We start from the raw sequence: 20,832 nt of genomic DNA on the forward strand, positions 1-20,832 counted from the left end.
ACTAGATTCTCAGTAAATGATGTTGAAGCATAGATGTTAGACAACCTGTGTGATATAGCAAGGACTTCAAGTTGAAGAGATTTGAAATTTTGAGTCCAATTTTCCACTTAACCAGATGTGCAACTGTGCCATCTGTGATGGCAAACCAAGTAATTATGCCAACTATTTTAACACAGTGCCCATCTATTGGTTCTTGCCCAAAACATTTTTAAGTTATTGTCTGACACTTTGAAATTCCAAGCCTCTGTTCATGCTACTTACTCCCTATTTATATACCCCTTACAACAACTCATATCCAACTTCCAAGAACCATCTCAAATTCCGAATCCTCCATGAAACCTTCCCTCATAAATTAAAAACACATTGTTCACTGAAGCACCTGGGTGGCTCAGCATATTAAGCGTCTGACTCTTGGTTTCGACTCAAGTCATGATCTCACGGTTTGTAAATTCAAGCCCCACGTGGAGGACAGCACAGAGCCTGCTTGGGATTGTCTCTCTCCCTCTCTCTGCCCCTCCTGTACTCACGTTCTCTCTCTCTAAATAAATTAAACACACACACACACATTGTTCACTGATTATTGACTTCTTATAATGTATTTTCAGTATCACATATTTTGTCACATGACTATACAATTTCCTAACTGCTACCCAAGTAAGAATTTTCGTTTCTATGAACACAAGAGAATGTGATTTTCCAGAGTTCAAAGGAAACACATTGCTAAGCATATAGTGCATACTTTCATTAAAAATGTATTTAATCAGGACACCTGGGTGCTAAGTGTCAGACTTTTGATTTTGGTTCAGGTCATCATCTCATGGTTCATGAGTTCAAGCCCTGGGTTGGGCTCCACACCGAGGGAATGCAGCCTGCTTGGGATTCTCTCTCTGCCCCTCACCCACTTGCGCTCGCTCTTTCAACCTAAATAAACTTAAAAAAAAACTTAATTAAATTGACCTGTATTTTTTTTTTAAAAAGGAAAAATATATCCCCAATGAATTAATTGCAACTTTTGTATGTCTATTTTACAGGATAGAAATGCATGTGTTTCATTTCTTTTTTAATATTTATTCATTTTTAGGAGGGAGGGAGAGAGAGAGAGAGAGAGAGAGAGAAAGAGAATAAGGAGGGGAGGGACAGAGATCAAGGAAGACACAGAATCCAAAGCAGGCTCCAGGCTCCAAGCCGTCAGCACAGAGCCCGATGCAGGGCTAGAACCCACAAACCGTGAGTTCATGACCTGAGCTGAAGTCAGATGCTTAACCGACTGAGCCACCCAAGCGCCCCTGTTTGTTTCTATTTTAAAGAATACAACCATGGTCTATGGCTTCTTTTGGGGGGGAGGGGGGGTTGGAACTGATTTCTATTTTTTGTTTATTTGCCTTTATTTTTTGTTTAGCTCCATGGGGATAATAAAAGTCAGAGAGGATCTTAGGTAATTTTCTATACCTGAAAAAATCCAACTATCTAGATTTTCTGAAATTGCTCTAGACTTGTGGTCAATGTGGAAGAATTTATTACCATTCTCTAACAAATAGAAGAATGGATAATGACTCTCTTTAGGGTTGAGAAACAAGTTTCTATCCAGAGTCTGACCTACTTCAATAAATCCAGCTGACACTGGCTATGAAATTAGTACTTAAGTTTTTAAAACTGCTAAAGTGCCCTTAAAGCAACCCAGAAGGACAACCCAACTGTACCTATGGGAGCTTCACCTGGGAAGGACAAAAAGGATTCCTTCCACAGTGATTAATTCTACAAATTCATTTACAGGAGAATCAGAATTACATAAAGAAAACACACTAATATGTATCTACAGAGTTTCAGTTTTGTCTTGTTCTCAGGGAAATGGGCTTAAACACCACTTAAATGTTCATTTTATAAATTATTGAACTATTCAGAATTATGTTATAATTTTAAAAGTAGTTTCTTTGATAACAATACATTCTAACTGCCTTTACATTTACATTTTAAACATTCTAAGAGAAAAGAATTTGGCTAAAATTTTCCAGAACAAAATCCTCTTTTGATACGTTCTTGGTGAGTAACAAGAAACATTATATATAGCAATGGGGAAGTTGAGAGAAGCTAACCAATTAAATAGAGCACAATCATACTTTAACAATGATTGATATGTTGGGGGAAAAAAAAGAAAAAAAAAAGATTCTCAATGGCCTATTCCTCCTAAATAACCAATACAACTTAGGGGAAAAGGGGTATTAGAATAAAATAACTTTCCTTCATTCAAGTGTTGCTATTTGCTCAAAAAACATCAGTAACAGTTTGGACCAAGTACAGAGAACTGTGAATCTCTACAAGAAATAAGAAACACACTAAAATCAGAATTTGTTTCCTCCCCAGGCTCCTGGCTGGTTCAGTCAGTGACGCATGCCAACACTTGATCTCAGGGTCATAAGTTCTAGTTCCACAATGGGTGCAGAGTACTAAAACATAAACTTTAAACAAAAATAAATAAATAAATAAAAAGAATTTGTTTCCTCCCCAAAGCTTGTTTAAAAGTAACAAGGCAGGGCGCCTGGGTGGCTCAGTCGGTTGAGCGTCCAACTTCGGCCCAGGTCATGATCTCGCAGTCCGTAAGTTCGAGCCCCGCGTCGGGCTCTGTGCTGACAGCTCAGAGCCTGGAGCCTGCTTCCGATTCTGTGTCTCCCTCTCTCTGACCCTCCCCCGTTCATGCTGTGTCTCTCTCTGTCTCAAAAATAAATAAACGTTAAAAAAAAAAAAAAAAAAGTAACAAGGCAAGATTTATTCAATATTTTGGGGTGCCTGGCTGGCTCAGTCAGTAGAGCATGCAACTCTTGATTTCAAGGTAAATTCAAGCCCCACATTGGGTATAGAGATTACATAAAAATAAAATCTTTTTTAAAAAATCTTTACTCATTATTTCTAGGTCTGTAAAAACTAACTACATAAGCAGCACTCAAGTAAGGAGTATAATGTAAGTATGTAAGTACACATTCTAGAAAAATTTAAATTACAATACACATAAGTAGTTTGGCTATACAATATATGCATTTCCAAAGGAGAAACAATGGACTAATACTAAGCAAGCTAACCTGAGCTTCCTTACTTGAGTGCTTCCTAATTACAATCTTAAAAGATAAATGAAATGCAAATGAGAATAAGCATGTTAAAAAGAAATTATGATAAAAAAGTATTCTAATTGAGAGAAAAAAATCCTAGCAGAATCACAGATGTCATACTTAATTCTTTAATTCTCCCAGCCTCCTATGACATAACAGTTCTTCACACATGAGTGCTAAAAATGTTATATTCTTTATGATGGGGTTAATAACTCAAAATCACAATTTTTCTTAGTGCTTAGCATTTTATTCTTCTCATCTAAAAAATGACAGAAACATACAACCACCTAAGAAAGAGCCTACAAATATTCTACTACTGTACAATAACAATACTTTTCCTATACAGTAATCTAAAAGTAATTTTATTATGCTGACTTTCTTATGGGACAACTTAAGAGTGAAGTTTAGGGGCACCTGGGTGGCTCAGTCAGTTAAGTGTCCAACTCTTGATCTCAGCTCAGGTCTTGATCTCAGGGTTGTGAGTTCGAACACCACACTGGGCTCCACTCTGGGAGTGGAGCCTACTTAAAAATTTAATTAATTAATTAAAGCAAAGTTTAAAATAAGCAGGAGTCCTGGTGTTTTTTTTTTTAAGTTTATTTATTTATTTTTGAGAGAGACAGAGACAGCATGAGTAGAGGAGGGGCAGAGAGAGAGAGAGGGAGAGCGGGGTGGGGGATTGAGTGAGAGAGAGAGAGAGAGAGAGAGAGAGAGAGAGAGAAAATCCCAAGCAGGCTCCTCATTGCCAGCACAGAGCCTGAGGCAGGGCTTGAACTCACAAAACCATGAGATCATGACCTGAGCTGAAGCAGAGTCAGATGCTTAACCGACTGAGCCACCCCGGTGCCCCAAGAGTCCTGTTTTTCAGATAAGGGGAGTAACTGAGTAAGGTCAGAGTTTAGGAGAGAAATGTTAGAATAAATAATGTATGTAAGTCACAAAGATAGAAAAGTATTATATATGCTTGATGTCCTCTATTCAATTCCCATTAAGCATCTGATTATATATGCCAGTAATACTGAAATAGTGTGATTTCTTAAATTATTCTACTCTATACCCTTAGTTTTTTCAACTTTACCTCAACAAGAAAAGTTCAAAGAAAATAATATATCTGTCAAAATCAGAAGACTAAAGGTAAATTATAATTAGGATTACAAACTAAATAATGATCAGGAATAAAATAGTGCTGAAGGAAGAAAAGGAGATGACCGTCCAATGTGCCAGTTATGGGCTGAAAGCAAAGGTAACATAAACTATATATTTTACATAACAACTTTTAATTGGGCTTTTCCTCTGACCTCCTTACCCCATTCTAGCTTCCTCCTTGCATTCACAAACTTCCTAAAATCCATTATGTACACTTGGTAACTACCATTTAGCCCTCAATTTATTATAGTCTGACAATAAGAAGGCTCACATTGGCCTCCTAGAGATCTTTTGTCTATTTTTAATTTTCACCCTACTTGACATGTCTAGAACTTGACACTGAAGGCCAGTCTTTACTTCTTATAATTCTCTGATTTCCTGGCTTCCAGACTCTAATCCTCCCTCATGGTTTCTTCTCAACCTCCTTTAATCATTCCCCTTCTCTGTGAAGGAGATTAGTGGTTAAATGTGTTTTTTTCTTGCAGTATAAATACTCCCAACCCTCTGGCTTTAACCATCATCTGTATCAACATTTTATAAAGATCAGAGCAGCTTGTGGAGCTTTTAAAAATGCAGATGAGACCAGTTTCCAGCAACCAGGTAGACTTAGAAGATAAGGAAAACACTTCCAATACAGGGTGGGGTATGGCTGAATTAACATCAAAACAAGAGAATTCCTCAGGGGCCGGAAACAACAAAAAAAGTATAAGATCCAGACAAGTAAACATTTGTCCTGAGGATATCCAATCATCTTTTATGGCCTATAGCCTGGCTACTGAGAAGCTCTAAGCAATGAATTAAGGAGGCAAAGCCTAGTACTTGAACAGGTAAAAACTTCAATGTCAGAGAACCATCTACAAGGATATTAAAAAAAAATGCTTTGTGGGAGATGGTGAAGATAGTATTTACCTCTGCCTTGGCTCCTATAGTACAAGAAAAAAGTCTCCTGAAAATAACATTATCCTGCATTCACCCAGTGTGAGGCCTGAATTCACACCAAGTATAGAGCCAAAGAAACCTTAAGATGGAGAATTTGGTTTAACTTTTGTTAATAGTGCCCAAAGTGCCTAGCAAGAGGCAACATAAATCCTCTGTGGAAAAATACATAGTGAACCCGGGCCTCAAAGAATTCTCACAGATAAAAGTTCGAGGTAACATGAGCTCACAATTTTTTTAAAAAATCACTAAACTCACAAAGAAACAAAATACCATGAGCTAGAATCTACAAAAACAACAAACCAGGAAATAAGACTGCAGATACTAGAATTTTCTGATAGGGAATATAAAATAAGTATGGCTACTATGTTTAAAGATATAAAAGAAGACACTAGAATATGCTGAAGGAACAAGAGATAATCAGAAATGACGAAGATGATTTGAAAAGGAAACAAACAGGGCCACCTGGGTGGCTCAGTCAGTTAAGGGTCTGACTCAGGTCATGATCTCATGGTTTGTGAGTTTCAGCCCTGGTTCAGGCTCTGTGCTGACAGCTCAGAGCCAGGAACCTGCTTCGGATTCTGTGTCTCATTCTCTCTCTGCCCCTCCCCTACTTGTGTTCTGCCTGTCTCTCAAAAATAAATAAATGTAAAAAATTAATTAATTAAAAAGAAAAGGAAACAAGTAGAACTTTAGGAAATAAAACAATAATTAAAATTATAAAACTCAGTGGATAGTTAAAATAGATTAAACACAATTAAAAAGGAAAGTAATGAACAGGAAGACAGATCTGATGATTATTAAAAAAGCAATAGGGTGAAACCATGATATGAAAAATATAGGAGATTATGAGACATAGAGGAAAGGATGAAGGAATCCAACATATCTAATAAGAGTTGCACAAGTGGGGCGCCTGGGTCACTCAGTTAAGCATCCAAACTCTTGATTTTGGCTCAGGTCATGATCTCACAGTTCATGGGATCAAGTCCTGCGTCGGGGGCTGTCAGCACAGAGCCTGCTTGGGATTCTCTCTCCCTCTCTCTCTGCCCCTCCCCTGCTCGTGTTCTCTGTCAAAATAAATCAATAAACATTTAAAAAATAAACATTAAGAGGGGCGCCTGGGTGGCGCAGTCGGTTAAGCGTCCGACTTCAGCCAGGTCACGATCTCGCGGTCCGTGAGTTCGAGCCCCGCGTCAGGCTCTGGGCTGATGGCTCGGAGCCTGGAGCCTGTTTCCGATTCTGTGTCTCCCTCTCTCTCTGCCCCTCCCCCGTTCATGCTATGTCTCTCTCTGTCCCAAAAATAAATAAAAAAAAAAAAAAAAAAAAAAAAGTTGAAAAAAAAAAAATAAACATTAAGAAAAAAGAGTTGCACAGGGAAAACAGAAATGAGGGAGATGCAATATTTGAAGAGAGAACTGAAAATATAAACTCGATGAGACAAAGAGATTGTTGTCTGTTTTATTTTCTGCTATCTTACCTGCTTTGGCACAAGTGCCCTACACATATGTGGTGAATTAATAAAAGACCAAAGATCAGGGGTGGCTGGGTGGCTCAGTTGGTTAAGCATACAACTTTGATCCAGGTCATGATCTCAAGGTCTGAGTTCAACCCCCACGTCAGGTTCTGTGCTGACAGCTCAGAGGCTGGAGCCTGCTTCAGATTGTGTCTCCCTCTCTCTCTGCCCCTCCCCTGCTCATTCTCATTCTCTCTCTCAAATAAATAAACATTTAAATAAATAAATAACCAAAGATCTAATATATCTAACTAGAGTTTTACAAGGAGAAAATGGAATGAGAAGAAACAGAAGGTTACCATTTATTAGAGTCAGAAATCCCAGAAAATCCTGAGGATAAAGTTTTTAATATTCACACTTAGATATATCATAGTGAAATTTCAGTGACAGAAAAGACAAATTACCTACAAAGATAACAACTGAAATGACAGCTGATATCTGAACATAGCAATAGAAACTAAAAGACAATGAATGAGATTTTTGTTTAATTTTTTTTTTAATGTTTGTTTATTTATTTTTTTGAGACAGGGAGAGACAGCATGAACGGGGGAGGGTCAGAGAGACAGGGAGACACAGAATCTGAAACAGGCTCCAGGCTCTGAGCTGTCAGCACAGAGCCTGACACGGGGCTCGAACTCACGGACCGCAAGATCATGACCTGAGCCGAAGTCGGATGCTTAACCGACTGGGCCACCCAGACGCCCCGAATGAGATTTTCAAAATATTATGAGAAAATAATTGCCAATGCAGAATTCCATACCCAGAATAAAATGTTAGGGTGCAAAATAAAGGCATTTTCAGATAAAAAGCCAACAGGCTCTTACTTAAAAAAAAGAAAAGAAAAATACCTCCCAGGGGGCCTGGTTGGTTAGCTCAATGGGTAGAGCATATGACTCGATCTCAGGGTTGTGAGTTCAAGCCCTACACTGGGCATTGAGCCTAGTTAAAAGAAATTTTCTTAGGGGATGCCTGTCTGGCTCAGTTGGTGGAGCACTGACTCTCGACTTCAGGGTTGTGAGTTCAAGCACCACACTGAGTGTAGAGATTGCTTAAAAACTAAAATCTCTGGGGCACCTGAGTGGCTTAGTTGGTTAAGCATCTGAGTTCAGCTCAGGTCATGATCTCATGGTTTGTGGGTTTGGGCCCCGCATCAAGCTCTCTGCTGTCAGCGAAGAGCCTGTTCCGAATCCTCTGTCTCTTTCTCTCTCTGCCCCTCCCCAGCTCATGCATGCACTTGCGCTCTCTCTCTCTCTCTCCTCTCTCTCTCTCTCTTCCTCTCAAAAAATAAACATTAAAAAAAAATTTAATTTTTAAAATCTCCCAAAGATGTACTTCAAAAAGAAAGAAAATTATCTCAAAAGAAGATGCAATTGTAAAAAGGGTGAGCACAGAAAATGATAAACATAGAGGGTAAACATAAATAAATATGAATTGTTACAGAAGCTAACAGTAATTAATGTCTAAAATTCTAGGCAATAATAACATCTTAATGGTGGGGGTGGACTTGTAACTAGAGTTGAAGCATTTTACGGTCCTTGGGGTGCCTCAGTGGCTCAGTTGGTTAAGTGTCCAACCGTGGTTCAGGACATGATCTCATGGTTCATGAGTTTGAGCCTGCGTCGGGCTCTGTGCTTACAGCTTGGAGCCTTGGAGCCTGCTTCAGATTCTGTTTCTCCCTCTCTCTGTCCCTCCCCCACACTCGCAGGTGCCCGCACGGGATCTCTCTCTGTCTCAAAAATAAATAAAAGCATTAAAAAAAAGCATTTTGTGGTCCTTACCTTGCTCAGAAAGAAGACATAAATATATTAATTTTAAACTTTGTTGGGGTACCTGGATGGCTCAGTCAGTTAAGCGCCCAACTCTTGATTTCAGCTTAGGTTATGATCTCATGGTCCATGGGTTCAAGCCCCCAATCAAGCTTCATGCTGATGGTGTGGAGCCTGCTTGAGATTCTGTCCCCCTCTCTCTCTGTCCCTCCCCTGCTCACTCACTAGATCTCTCTCAAAATAAATAAACATTAAAAAAAATTTAATTTTAGACTTTCTTAAGTTAAATATATATGTGAAAATCTCCACACCACACCTTGAAAGAACAAAATAAAAGTACAACTTGCAAACTAGCAAGAGAAAGCGGAATTAAGGAGGGGAACTGGTTAGTCAAGTCTAAATCACAGGGATTTAGAGGTGAAGGGTAAAAGGGTAGAAAAATATATACTGAAAAAAAAAAAAAGGAAAGAAAAAGATATACTGAGCAAAAAAAGTGGGATCTCATTTTCATAGTTCTGGGGAATGGGGCAGGACATCTTTGGGAGGCCGTTTTCGAAATTCTGCCTACTGCAATATGAAAGAGCAAAGCCCACAATAGCTAAGACCCTCCTGAAGTGGAACTATCAGGTGGGAGAATTTGACTCATATCAAGATGTACTGTAAAATTATAGTAATAAGACACTGCGGTACTGGACCAATTTATCAGAATGAAGAGTCAGAAACAGACCCATGCATATATAAAAACCTGAGATAGAGCTGGTAATGCAGATTAGTGGGGAAGAATACACTTCTCAATAAATGGGTTAAAACAACTAATTATCAATGTGAAAAAAAAATTAAAAATAAATCCCTAGATGACATGTTATACGCAAAATTCAATTTTCAGGAGATAAGGACTTAAATAGAAAAGACAAATCTTAAAACTTTTAGAAGAAAATTTTAGGAAAATACCTTTGTCACTGGAGTAGGGAAGGGTTTCTTAAAGATACAAAAAGCACAAATCATAAAGGAAAAAGATTAATTCCATTATTTTATCCTGTTCATCAAGACACCTTAAGATGTGAAAAGATAATCCATAAACTTGGAAAAGATATTTACAAGTTATACAAAAGTTAGCTTCCAGAATATAGAATTCATGAGAAAAAACAAAACAAACAAAAAAATACAGACAATGTTAGAAAAAAGAATCTAATAGAAATGTACAAATGGCACAGCAAGTATCCCAGAAAAGGAAATATAAATGGCCAGTAAACATGAAAATATGCTCAATCTTTTAGTAATGAAGGAAATTCAAATTAAAACCACAACAAAATATCATTTCACACACTCTGGACTGACAAAAATTCAAAACTTGTGAAGTATATAGGGTAATAGGGACCCTCCCACTAGGGAACTGCCTCAATACTAAAAAAGCTTAGAAAGCATGACCAAGATAAAATTTGCTCTAGGAACTGGCACAAATGTTTTCTGGTTCATCTCTTACACTTTATTTGCAAAATCTCAGGTTGAGTGTTAAGCTTACAGAGAAACTGAACGAAATAGGACCTGCCTATTTTGGTTCTAACCAAGAAAAAAGGATTCCTTTTCTGCCTAGTAAATCCTTCCCTTGCTTTCAGAACAAACTTAATGTTTGTTATCCTTAATGTTATACTCTAAGCCTTTCTTGTCTGAATTACAAGTCTCCTGTGTTCCCAGTCTACCTCGTTTATTTTAACGTAGAACGTATTTTCAAGTCCACCCTGCCCACTTGACTGCGAACTTCTCTAGGGAAGTGATAGGGTGATTCAGGGACCCAATTACAATGTGGGTTACGGGGGGGTTCCCCCACACATCCAACAAACAATTCTCAGACACCAACTCCATGTCCTACAATTCAACTCAATTCTGACACTATCTACAGAGATAGCAACAGATTCCACAGGTTATGGGTTCAGTACTGTAAGCCTGCCCCCTCCCTCCACGTCTGATGCCAGTCACCAGCCCAGATTCTGACACACTAGCTATAGACTGGAGGTTCCAACGAGCCCCTCCATCTCTGGATGCCAATCACAAGTCTAGGCTATTACTTGAGCTTCTGACAGACTGGCTATATATCAGATGCTCCCACAACCTCCTCCTTTGGTCCAATTAATTTGCTAGAGCATCTCTCAGAACTCAGAGAAACATTTAGTTACTAGATTACCAGTTTATTATAAATGGATATAACTCAAAACAGCAGATGGAAGAGATGCATAGAGCAAGGTGTGGGCAAAGGTGCTGAGCTTCCGTTCCCCCTGAATCTCCATGTGCTCATCAACCTGAAAGCTCTCCAAACGCCATCCTCCTTTTGGGTTATGAAAGCTTTATTATTGGTGACTGATTCAAGCCCCTCTCCCCTCCCTGGAAATCAGAGGGTGGGACTGAAAGTTCCAACCCTCTAATCACAAGATTTGGTTTTCCTGGAAACCAGCCTCCATCCTTAGGTGGGTCCAAAAGTCAACATTACCATAACAAAAGACAATTTTTCACTTTCACTTAGAAAATTCCAAGGGATTTTTAGGGGCTCTGTGCCAGAAGGAGGACAAAGACCAAACATATATTTTTTTTTTTATAAATCACAGTATCATAGGAAGATACCATTTATTATTCTTGTCACCCTAAAAGTCAGACCTAAAGACTTGATCACCAGTAAGACATATTTTTGCTGCACAGCAGACAATAAACATTCTGGGGTTAAATGATCTAATGTAAGGATCAAACAAGATAATAGTTGTGAACCATCAATATGCTGATTATATTCCTACACTATTAAAAAAGAAAATACATTTCATGCATAGTATCTCAAGTAATCCCCACAATCTTGTTAAAATACATATTAATATTCCCACTTTATAGTAGAGGTACCTTTTTAAGAGGTTCATGGAGATTAAGTAACTTCCCCAAGATCAGGCACTAACAGGTGAGGGTGGAAGATCTAAGATTTGAACCCAAGTCTACTGCTGCATCCAAGTGATTTTACTTCAATATTCCTCAAATTCATTTATGCATCTTTTTAACTGGCTTACTTCAGGACTTCTTTCTCAGAAGCCACAGAGCAGTGTCATATATTGATTTTGGAATAAAATACAACTATATTTGAATCCCCATTGTCATTTATCAGTTGTCACATTTTCCATTTGTAAATCACAGGTACTACTACTTATCTTCAGTGGTTGTGGTAAGCACAACAAAATGCTCAGTGTCTAGCATATGGTAAATACTTAAAAAATAGTAGCTCATACTTCTATTATTATGATTGTGTCATTTGTCTCTTTACCTCCAACCTGCTTCCTACAATCCTTTTTCATTACAATGAAAGCTATTTCTTTAAAATACAAGTAATTTGCCAACCTAATTGCATAGCTTAATCTCGAGCCACTCCCTCCCCATCCTTTTTGTTCCTTCTTCTGATGCTACTCCAATACTGACTACTTTCTACCATGTTTTTGCACATGTTCCCCATTTCATTTGCCTAGCAAATTCCAAGTCATCTTTCAAACCTTCAACTCAAACGTCTTCTCTGAAAAGTCTTCACTAATGCACCGTCATCATGCACTTCTCTGTTAACCTTTGTACCTCACAAATACTTCTAGTCATAATTAACACATGGTACCATGACTGCTTACCTACTAAAATACGGACCCCCTTCAGTACTGGATATTCACCTTGTATTTCTAGCATCTAGCACAGTGCCTGGAACATGAGCAGTGCTAAATAAATACTCACAGGGTTAAGTCAAATCTTATTCCCTATCCAGGACCACACACCAGCAATTCTCCTCCCTCTCTTTCTCTCACATCATTCCCAATCTTATTCTCCACTGATCTCTTCCCTTCAGTCTAGCAACATGGCTTCTCTACCCTAAACAAAAAAAGCTTCCTTTGATTCCACTCCCACCCTGATGTACTTAGTTCAGTTCTCTCTTCGATACCTAATATGTAATCATTTCTCAACTTGTCATCTTCCTCATTAGAATACATTTTTGTTTTCTCATGTCACAAAGCCTATGCTTCTATTAAGCTCTTATACATATTCTTTATATTAGAATTTAATGTTTAAATGTATTTTCTTGGGGCGCCTGGGTGGCGCAGTCGGTTAAGCGTCCGACTTCAGCCAGGTCACGATCTCGCGGTCCGTGAGTTCGAGCCCCGCGTCGGGCTCTGGGCTGATGGCTCGGAGCCTGGAGCCTGTTTCCGATTCTGTGTCTCCCTCTCTCTCTCTGCCCCTCCCCCGTTCATGCTCTGTCTCTCTCTGTCCCAAAAATAAATAAAAAACGTTGAAAAAAAAAAAATTAAAAAAAAAAATAAAATAAATGTATTTTCTTGACCATACCAATAAAGCCTCAAATTCTTCTCTGTCCCAATCAGGTAACTATAAACTATTACCAAACAAAGACGAAGATGAAGATGAAGAAGAAACTAGTCAAGGAATATTTACCCATCTTTTAAACAGTAAAAATGTGTTACCTGAATAAGAATTAAGAGAAACTGTCCACCGTACTGTTAGTCCTATTAAGACCACAATTGTCATCAAGTGCCATTTCTCCATAATTTTTCTTCAAATCTAGGGAGGGGAAAAAACAGGACCAGTGCCAGAATACTTTTAACACGCAGTCAGTAGCACTTCTTTTCTTCATCAGAGAAATGTTATCAATTCCCTGGAATTAGGAGTTTGAGAGAATTTTAAGTGATGCTTCCTTTCCAGTTAAATATTGATCTTTATGTCTATGAAGTAGCCTAGAAGAAAAAAAGAGAGAGAGAGAGAGAGAGAAACCAAGATTTAGCTGAGCATAGTCTAACAAAAAATCCATTAAACCAAGTAGAAACACACAGAATTGGAGGTGGGGGCAAGGAGGAAAGTGGGTAGTTTTAAAGTTCCTTATTTCCTAGTCTTCTAGTTGGGAAATACACCTCAAAAGGTAGCTCTCCCTGTTAAATGGGACTTAATAAATCTAAAGATATGGTAAAGATCTGTCCTTATGAGGGAATATTTCTGAGTGAAGAAAAACAAGAGAGTGGAAGAGTTAATTCCATCTAAAGCATGTTTATCTACAGGTAAAAATAAGACTACAAAAGTAAATTTAGGGATGTTTTATTTTTGGTACAGAGAGAGAGAGAAATTTTATCTTTCTACTTAGTTTGAGAAAATGTTCCACTAAAGTAATTCATGTAGTTTGATTTTTACTTCTTTTCTTCCAAACTATACATTCACTAACCACACCATTTTTCTACCTTAAAGAATGAACCTTTACAAGAATAAATAATAACCCCAACTCTTAAAAGAAAATACAAAAGCAGTAAAATGCAATTAACCATTTCCATGTTTTTTTTTTTTTCCCCTTCAGTTTTCTCCTTGGGTTGGATGGTTTAAAAGTAAAAAAAGCTTTGAAAAATCATGGGCCATTTTAACCACAGGATATACTTTAAATATAACCAGAAAAATACAATAAGTCAACTGAAAAAACTAGGGGAAAATTGGCACATTCCACCCACGGGGGGGGGGAATTAAGAATGTAATAAAACATTAGTCTTATTTATTTTTTTATTAAGTTTTTTATTTTAATTCCAGTGGACTTAATATACAGTGTTATATCAGTTTCAGATATACAATATAGTGACAAAAGTTATTCTCTTATTTAAATATAGCAAAGTCAACCCTAGAACTAATGAAGTCTAGCTCAATCAGGAAGAATGACTCAAAGCGGTAAATAAGGCTATGGAAATATATTATTCAAATTTGGATTATATAAATTTCCTTTCTCTTTCCTCCCTCCTACTGCATTCATTTTTAATTGTTTTACTGTTCACTAGAACTTCTATCACAGAAGCAAAGCAAGCAGAAAAATTAAAATTCAATCACTTTCCAGTGTTGACTCTGCATTTCACACAAGTTACAGGCCATTATAAACTATTCAAAAAAATTTTAAGTTTATTTATTTATTTTGAGAGGTAGGAGAGAGGCAGAGAGGGAAAGAGAGAATCCTAAGCAGGCACTGCACTGTCAGCTGAGAGCGCACCGTGGGGCTTGAATCCATGAACCATGAGATCATGACCCAAGCCAAAACCAAGAAACGGATGGTTAATTGACTGAGCCACTCAGATGCCCCAAAATTCTTTTTTAGACCAACACAAAAAGCCCTTTTTATCAATACGCTGCACTATACATTCCAGAACTGCAATACAACAATTTACTTTACCAAGATATCATGTTTAAAATTGATTTTACAAATGTTAATTCCTCAATTTAAAACTACAGCTTTACTGGGGTGCCTGGGTGGCTCAGTTGGGTAAGCATCCCACTCTTGATTTTGGCTCAGGTCATGATCTCATGGTTTGTGAGTTCCGAATCCCATATCAGGCTCCATGCAGACAGCACGAGCCTGCTTGGAATTCTCTCTCTCCCTCTCATTGCACTGCGCCCACTCCCTCACTCGTATTCTCTCTCTCTGGCTTGCTCTCTCTCAAAAATAAAGAAGTAAACTTAAAAATTGGGGCGCCTGGGTGGCTCAGTTGGTTAAGCATCTGACTTCGGCTCAGGTCATGATCTCAGTTTGTGAATTCAAGCCCCACATCAGGCTCTGTGCTGCAGGCTCAGAGTCTGGAGCCTGCTTAGGATTCTGTGTCTTCCTCTCCCTCTGCTCCTCTCCCGCTCACCCTCTGTCTCTCTCTCTCTCAAAAAAATACATAAACATTTTTTAAAAATAAAAAATAAAAATAAATAAATAAAAATAAAGCTTAACTAATACTGCATCTAGGAAATTTAAATCACTAGTATGACCAAGTTAAGTCAATTATCCACAATTCCAGAAAATCCTATGTAAGAACTGCCCCAGGAACCTTAAGTAACAAAAAATAAGACTGCCAATAACACTAAATAATCTTAATGAACTTAAAAAGAATATAATGCTTAACTAATATGATGCTCATCAAGTCTGCCAAGAGCAGAGTGGTGGAAGGGAGAACTGATGGATGAAAGAATCACATCCAAGAAAATGTGAACATCTATGATGGACTAACTCTAACTCCAAAGATCATGACAGGAATAAATTCAAATAAATTCAAAGCCCTGAACTTAAAGGTGAAAAAACAAATGTACAAAAATCAACTGCTTGAGTACTAAAAGGGAGACAACAAGTAACAGGTGATAACTGTCAGTTTTGTAGGGACCCAGAATCAGTGTTACAGGTATCCTGATTTCAAAGTAAAAAATTCAAAAACAAATAAAAATAAAAAATGAAAGTAAAAAATTTAACTAGTTTAAATTTACTTATTGTTTTTAGTAATCTCTACACCCGATGTGAGGCTCGAATTCACAACCCTGAAATCAAGAGTCACATGCTCTTCCAACTGAGCCAGGCAGCCCATAAGTAGTTTAAGTAAAAATAAATAAATAAAGTGTGTGTGTGTGTGTGTGTGTGTGTGTGTGTGTGTGTGTTAGGAAAGCTTTTCTAAAGATTAAAGCTGTTCAAAAATGCAATGATTTGCTTCTTAAAAAGGGAGTTCCTCTTTAACAGGTTCTAACAGAAGCTGAACAACTACTTGAAAGAATATTTTTAGAGTGTAGATGACTAATTTCTAAAGTGTATACTAAACCCGATTTTGGAAACATATTATGTGTCTGAATTAATATAAATCCTGACAATACAAAAGATTTGGTCTCCCAACAAACATGTTAATGTTTCCCCTAATTCCCAACAGTTACCCAGTTTTGTGGGGTTTCTTTGATGAATAAAATGGACAGGACTTCCGATCCTTCACAAATGGCTCATGCTAAAACTAAAGGGCATCAAAAACATCTTTTCCGCACATCTTTTTACACTTAGAACAAAATGCAAATACTCCAGACATAAGACCCTCTATCATCTGACCCCTGCCTGCCTCTCAGATTTCATCTCCTCCCACTTTCCTACAAGGTCTTCCCTCTCTTCCTAAAACCTGTCAGTTTCATTTATTACCCTCTGTTCCTCTCCTCTGTGTGGAATGCTTTTACCCAGCTCACTGGCTAACCTTTTGTCATTCATATTGTGTCTCAAGTCATCCCCTGGGAAAGCTCATCCTTGACCACCTTACTAAAGTTTCCACCTCTTACTGTTTGTACAATTACCTTCTTTAATTTTCTTCCTAATTCTTTTCACTATCAGAAATTGTATTCTTAACACAACATAGAATAATCTCACAAACATAATGGGTAAAAAATGCTAGATATTAGGGACACCAGGCTGGCTCAGCTGGTGGAGTTTGTGACTCTTGATCTCGGAATTGTGAGTTCAAGCCCACACTTGGTGTACAGATTACTTAAAAATAAAATCTTAAAAAAAAAAGCTCCATACTAAAGAGTACATATAATATGGTTCCATTTATGAAAGGCTCATAACAAAACTAATCTATGGTATTAGAAATCATTAAAGAGGTTACCTTTACGGAGAAAAGAGAGGATGGTGATTGGGAGAGGTCTTCCAGGGAGGTCTTCTCAGAAGCAGCTGTGACTGTTCTGCTTCTTGATCCGAGTGGTGGCTAAAAGATGCATTTTCTTTACCATAATCAGCAAGTTACAATTTAGGATTGGTGTAGAGTATTTTATAGTACATATGTTACATTCCAGTAAAAAAAAAACATAAAAGGAAATTACATTTATTTGACAACCAGAACATAAGCTCCCTGCAAGCAAAGATCCTCTTTTCTTAGCTGTTGGCTCTGCTCCCTGCACTTAGAACAATGTTGGCAAAAAGCAAGTACTCATAAAACATTTGCTGAATGGAGATCTTCCTGTGTATGAAGAGGGGAGGTACCACTTTTACTGAGTCCCTTGTGCCTAAAAACATTATGACACTTTTAACGGATCTCTTCTCCTTTACAGTAAAAAGGGCTCTGCAAAGCAAAGTACAGTTAACTGTTTAACCCATCCACACGTCAAGAAGTTTTCACGCAGGTGGCAGAGAAGTGTCCGTCCTACTTTCCTCAGAGTACATTTCGACCAAAAACAAAAACAAGCAAAAACCTCAGTCGTTCACACCCCAGGGCCGAATTTGTTCCTTTTTTCTGAAAGGTCCTTCCCCCAACGTGGACACAACACCTAGAGTATGAGCCTATCCCAGAGGAGCACGTCTGGCGAAAGGGACCGTCCTAACGTTTCCCCTCCCTTTCTCCAGCGGTTCAGACCCTCAAGACCGCAGGAACAAGGGCGCCGAGGCCGCTGCAGTCAAGGGGTCCCACCACCATCCCCACGTCCAGTCACCCGACTTCCAAGCGAGACTGCAGGTTGAGGTAGGGAGGCCTCGCCAGCCTCCCCTCTGAGTGGGGCTGGACCGGGAGCCAGGCTGGGGATCCGGGCTGCTAGCAGCCGACCGGATCGCAGCGCTTCGCGAGTCCCCCGCCCCTCCCCACATTGACCCAGCAGCCCAGACACCCTAGGGTCCCGGCCTCTTACCCCGCAGCCCGTAGAACATTAGGATTCGCGCCCGCAGCTATCCCAAGGAGGCGCCTGCGCGCTCGCACCCACGGCAGAGCGCCTCTCCGGTCTTCCGCCTCCGGGAACGCACGCGCCGGGCGCGGGGGCGAGCCCGTCGAGCGTGAGGGGAGGGGCGGGGAAAAGGCGCGGAGAGGAGGTGGCCGGCTTAGGAGGCGGGGCACCGGATGGCGGAACCTGAGAGGCCTCCCGGCCCGGGTTAGGCTTAGGGCAGGTGGAAAGCCCCTTGCTCTTCTTTCCCGGGCTGGTGGCCAAGGCCCGAGCGGCTGCTTAGTCCACAGATTCCTGTCAGGGGCGCGTCTTGGCTCCCTCCACGGAGTGAAGAGCCCTTGGCTAGTCCTCACCACCGGGCAGTGGGTCTTTCTCTGTGCCTGTGCCCTCAAGGAGTCAGAAAGCCAACCTGCTTCACTTTCAAGCTACATGCCCCTGATGAAGAATGTATTAAGCTGGTAGGTTACTCCGTGTAAGAAACATTAAACGTCTACCTATTTTCGAGAGCCTGTGGGCTATACAAAGAAACAGCGCTGCCCTCAGGTAGCCACTACACCTTCCCCATCAGGTAGCTTGGATCACTTATCCCCAAACTTGCCCAAAATAACTACATTCCCTCCTCTGTTTAGAGAATGCACTCATTCCTCACTGCTGAATCCTGCCATTCTATATAAGCCATAAGTAACAGCAAATATTTAACTATGGCTTTCTATTCAGTCGGTCTGCACAGCTCTCTGGATCTACTTTCTTCACCTGTGAAATGAGTCAGAGGGTCCAGGTAAACTTCCAACTCTAAAACTTTATTCAATATTTAAAAGACTGTCAATACTAGAAACATGGAGAAATGTGGCCAAGTCCCTGCCCTCAAGAGACTTCTCATTGGCAAGACATTTTTATGCATAAAAGGATAGAAAGCAATAGAAGGGAGCACACGCTAAATGTCAGATTATTGGGGCGCCTGGGTGGCTCAGTCGGTTAAGCGGCCGACTTCGGCTCAGGTCACGATCTCGTGGTCCGTGGGTTCGAGCCCCACTTCCAGGCTCTGGGCTGATGGCTCAGAGCCCGGAGCCTGCTTCCGATTCTGTGTCTCCCTCTCTCTCTGCCCCTCCCCCGTTCATGCTCTGTCTCTGTCTCAAAAATAAATAAAAAAATTAAAAAATGTCAGATTATTAATATATGCATTAAGTACTATAGGAGTTCAGAGAAGAGGATTCACTGTAAATTACAAACTGTCAGGAAATGCTTTCCCTGGACAGTCAGCTGAGCTTTGAAGGAAAGCCTGGAGGATAGGAGTAGGACTCCAGGCAAAGGAAATGGCTCAAGCCAAAGTTGTAGCAGCTGAAAAGTGCAGAACATTTCCTCTAGTTTAGGTGGTGGGTGATGAAGCTGGAAAGGGATAACTGTGGAGAGCCTTGAATACCAGGCTGTGGTGTTTGGAATTTATTCAATGATCAGTAAGGGGCCATTAAATGACCTTTAGCAGGGAGTCAAGTGTACACTACAGTGTTAGTGAAAGTTTAAAGTGATAATGGATAAGATGAATCAGAGGAAGAGGTAGAAATCATTATAGTAGCCTATGCACGATTAGACAAGGGCCTGGACTGAGATGGTAATAGTGGACTTGGAAAAGAGATCAATGCAAGAGGAAGAATGTACAGATCCTCATAACACAGTAGACATGTAGAAGAAGCGAAACAAAGAGGGTAAAATCAAGGATGGCTCCCCAAGGTTTCAAGTCTGAATTACTAGAAAATCTGAAAGATCTGGGGAAGTCTAGGGAGAAGCTGACTTGGAGGAAAAGGTGTTGCATTGTGAGTTTGAGGTGACAACCAGACAAAGTAGTAATCTTCAGGTACCAGTTATGAATCAGAGCCTAGACAAACAATTGGGGTTGAAGGTAGAGATATGAAAGTCTCTCATTTGAAGAATGAGAGAGACAAGACAGTACAGTGGGAAAATAGACAACCATACTTCAGTAAACATATATTTAAGGCCAAGAAGAAAAAGACAAACTGATGAAAGATATTACATCATTACAAGCATAGGGGGAAATCCAGTACCTTGCAAGATCATAAGTAGTAAGCATCTTGTGGATAAGAACCATGTTTGACAAACTAAAAATCATGTTTTATTGAATCTAATTGGCTCCATCAATTATAAGAAGCACCATTTTTTTTAATTTGTTTATTTTTGAGAGAAAGAGAGCATAGTGGGGGAGGGGCAGAGAGAGAGGGGGACAGAAGATGTGAAGCAAGTTCTGAGCTGACAGCAGCGAGCCCTATGCAGAGGTCTAACTCACAAACAAGATCATAACCTGAGCCAAAGCCTGACACTCAACCGACTAAGTCACCCAGGTGCCCCAGAAGCACCATTTATGTTCAACTAAGAAATAAGGTTACCATTTAAACTAGTTATGACTATAAAACACGATTGCAGAAATATTAATATGTGAGAAATATACATCTCCAAATGATGAAATTGGTATAAGCCTCTCCTTACTGCCTAGCTTCTGGCACAGCATTAATAGCAAACACAGCCAGCGGGCACCTGGATGGCTCAGTTGCTTTAAGCGTTTGACTCTTTTTTTTTTTTTTAATGTTTATTTATTTTTGAGAGACAGAGACAGAGCATGAGTGGGGGAGGGGGAGAGAGCGAGGGAGACACAGAATCTGAAGCAGGCTCCAGGCTCTGAGCTGTCAGCACAGAACCCCATGTCGGGGCTCTAACTCATGAACCCAGAGATCATGACCTGAGCCCCAAGTGTCTGACTCTTGATTTTGGCTAAGGTCATGATCACGGTTAGTGAGTTCTAGACCCACACTGGGCTCCACACTGACAATGCAGAACCTGCTTGGGATTCTTTCTTAATCTCTCTCTCTCTCTCTCTCTCTCTTCC

The 20,832-nt window shown here is 39.6% G+C and overlaps 1 protein-coding gene across 1 annotated transcript in view; it reads right to left on the minus strand.

Moving 5' to 3' along the window:
- The window catches only part of ALG6 (ALG6 alpha-1,3-glucosyltransferase), a 66,224-nt gene extending 48,324 nt beyond the window's left edge, over positions 1-17,900 (minus strand). The window contains exons 1-2 of the mRNA XM_078451824.2: positions 16,895-17,900; positions 12,947-13,216 (exon numbers count right to left, since the gene is read on the minus strand). Coding sequence (XP_078307950.1) covers positions 12,947-13,028 — 82 coding nt within the window. The 5' untranslated portion in view covers positions 13,029-13,216; positions 16,895-17,900. The remainder of the gene's footprint in view (positions 1-12,946; positions 13,217-16,894) is intronic.
- Positions 17,901-20,832: the final 2,932 nt, after the last annotated feature.

This window comes from Panthera onca, chromosome C1 (genome assembly GCF_046562875.1).
Source record: "Panthera onca isolate mPanOnc1 chromosome C1, mPanOnc1 haplotype 2, whole genome shotgun sequence".
In the NCBI taxonomy this organism is placed as follows: domain Eukaryota; kingdom Metazoa; phylum Chordata; class Mammalia; order Carnivora; family Felidae; genus Panthera; species Panthera onca.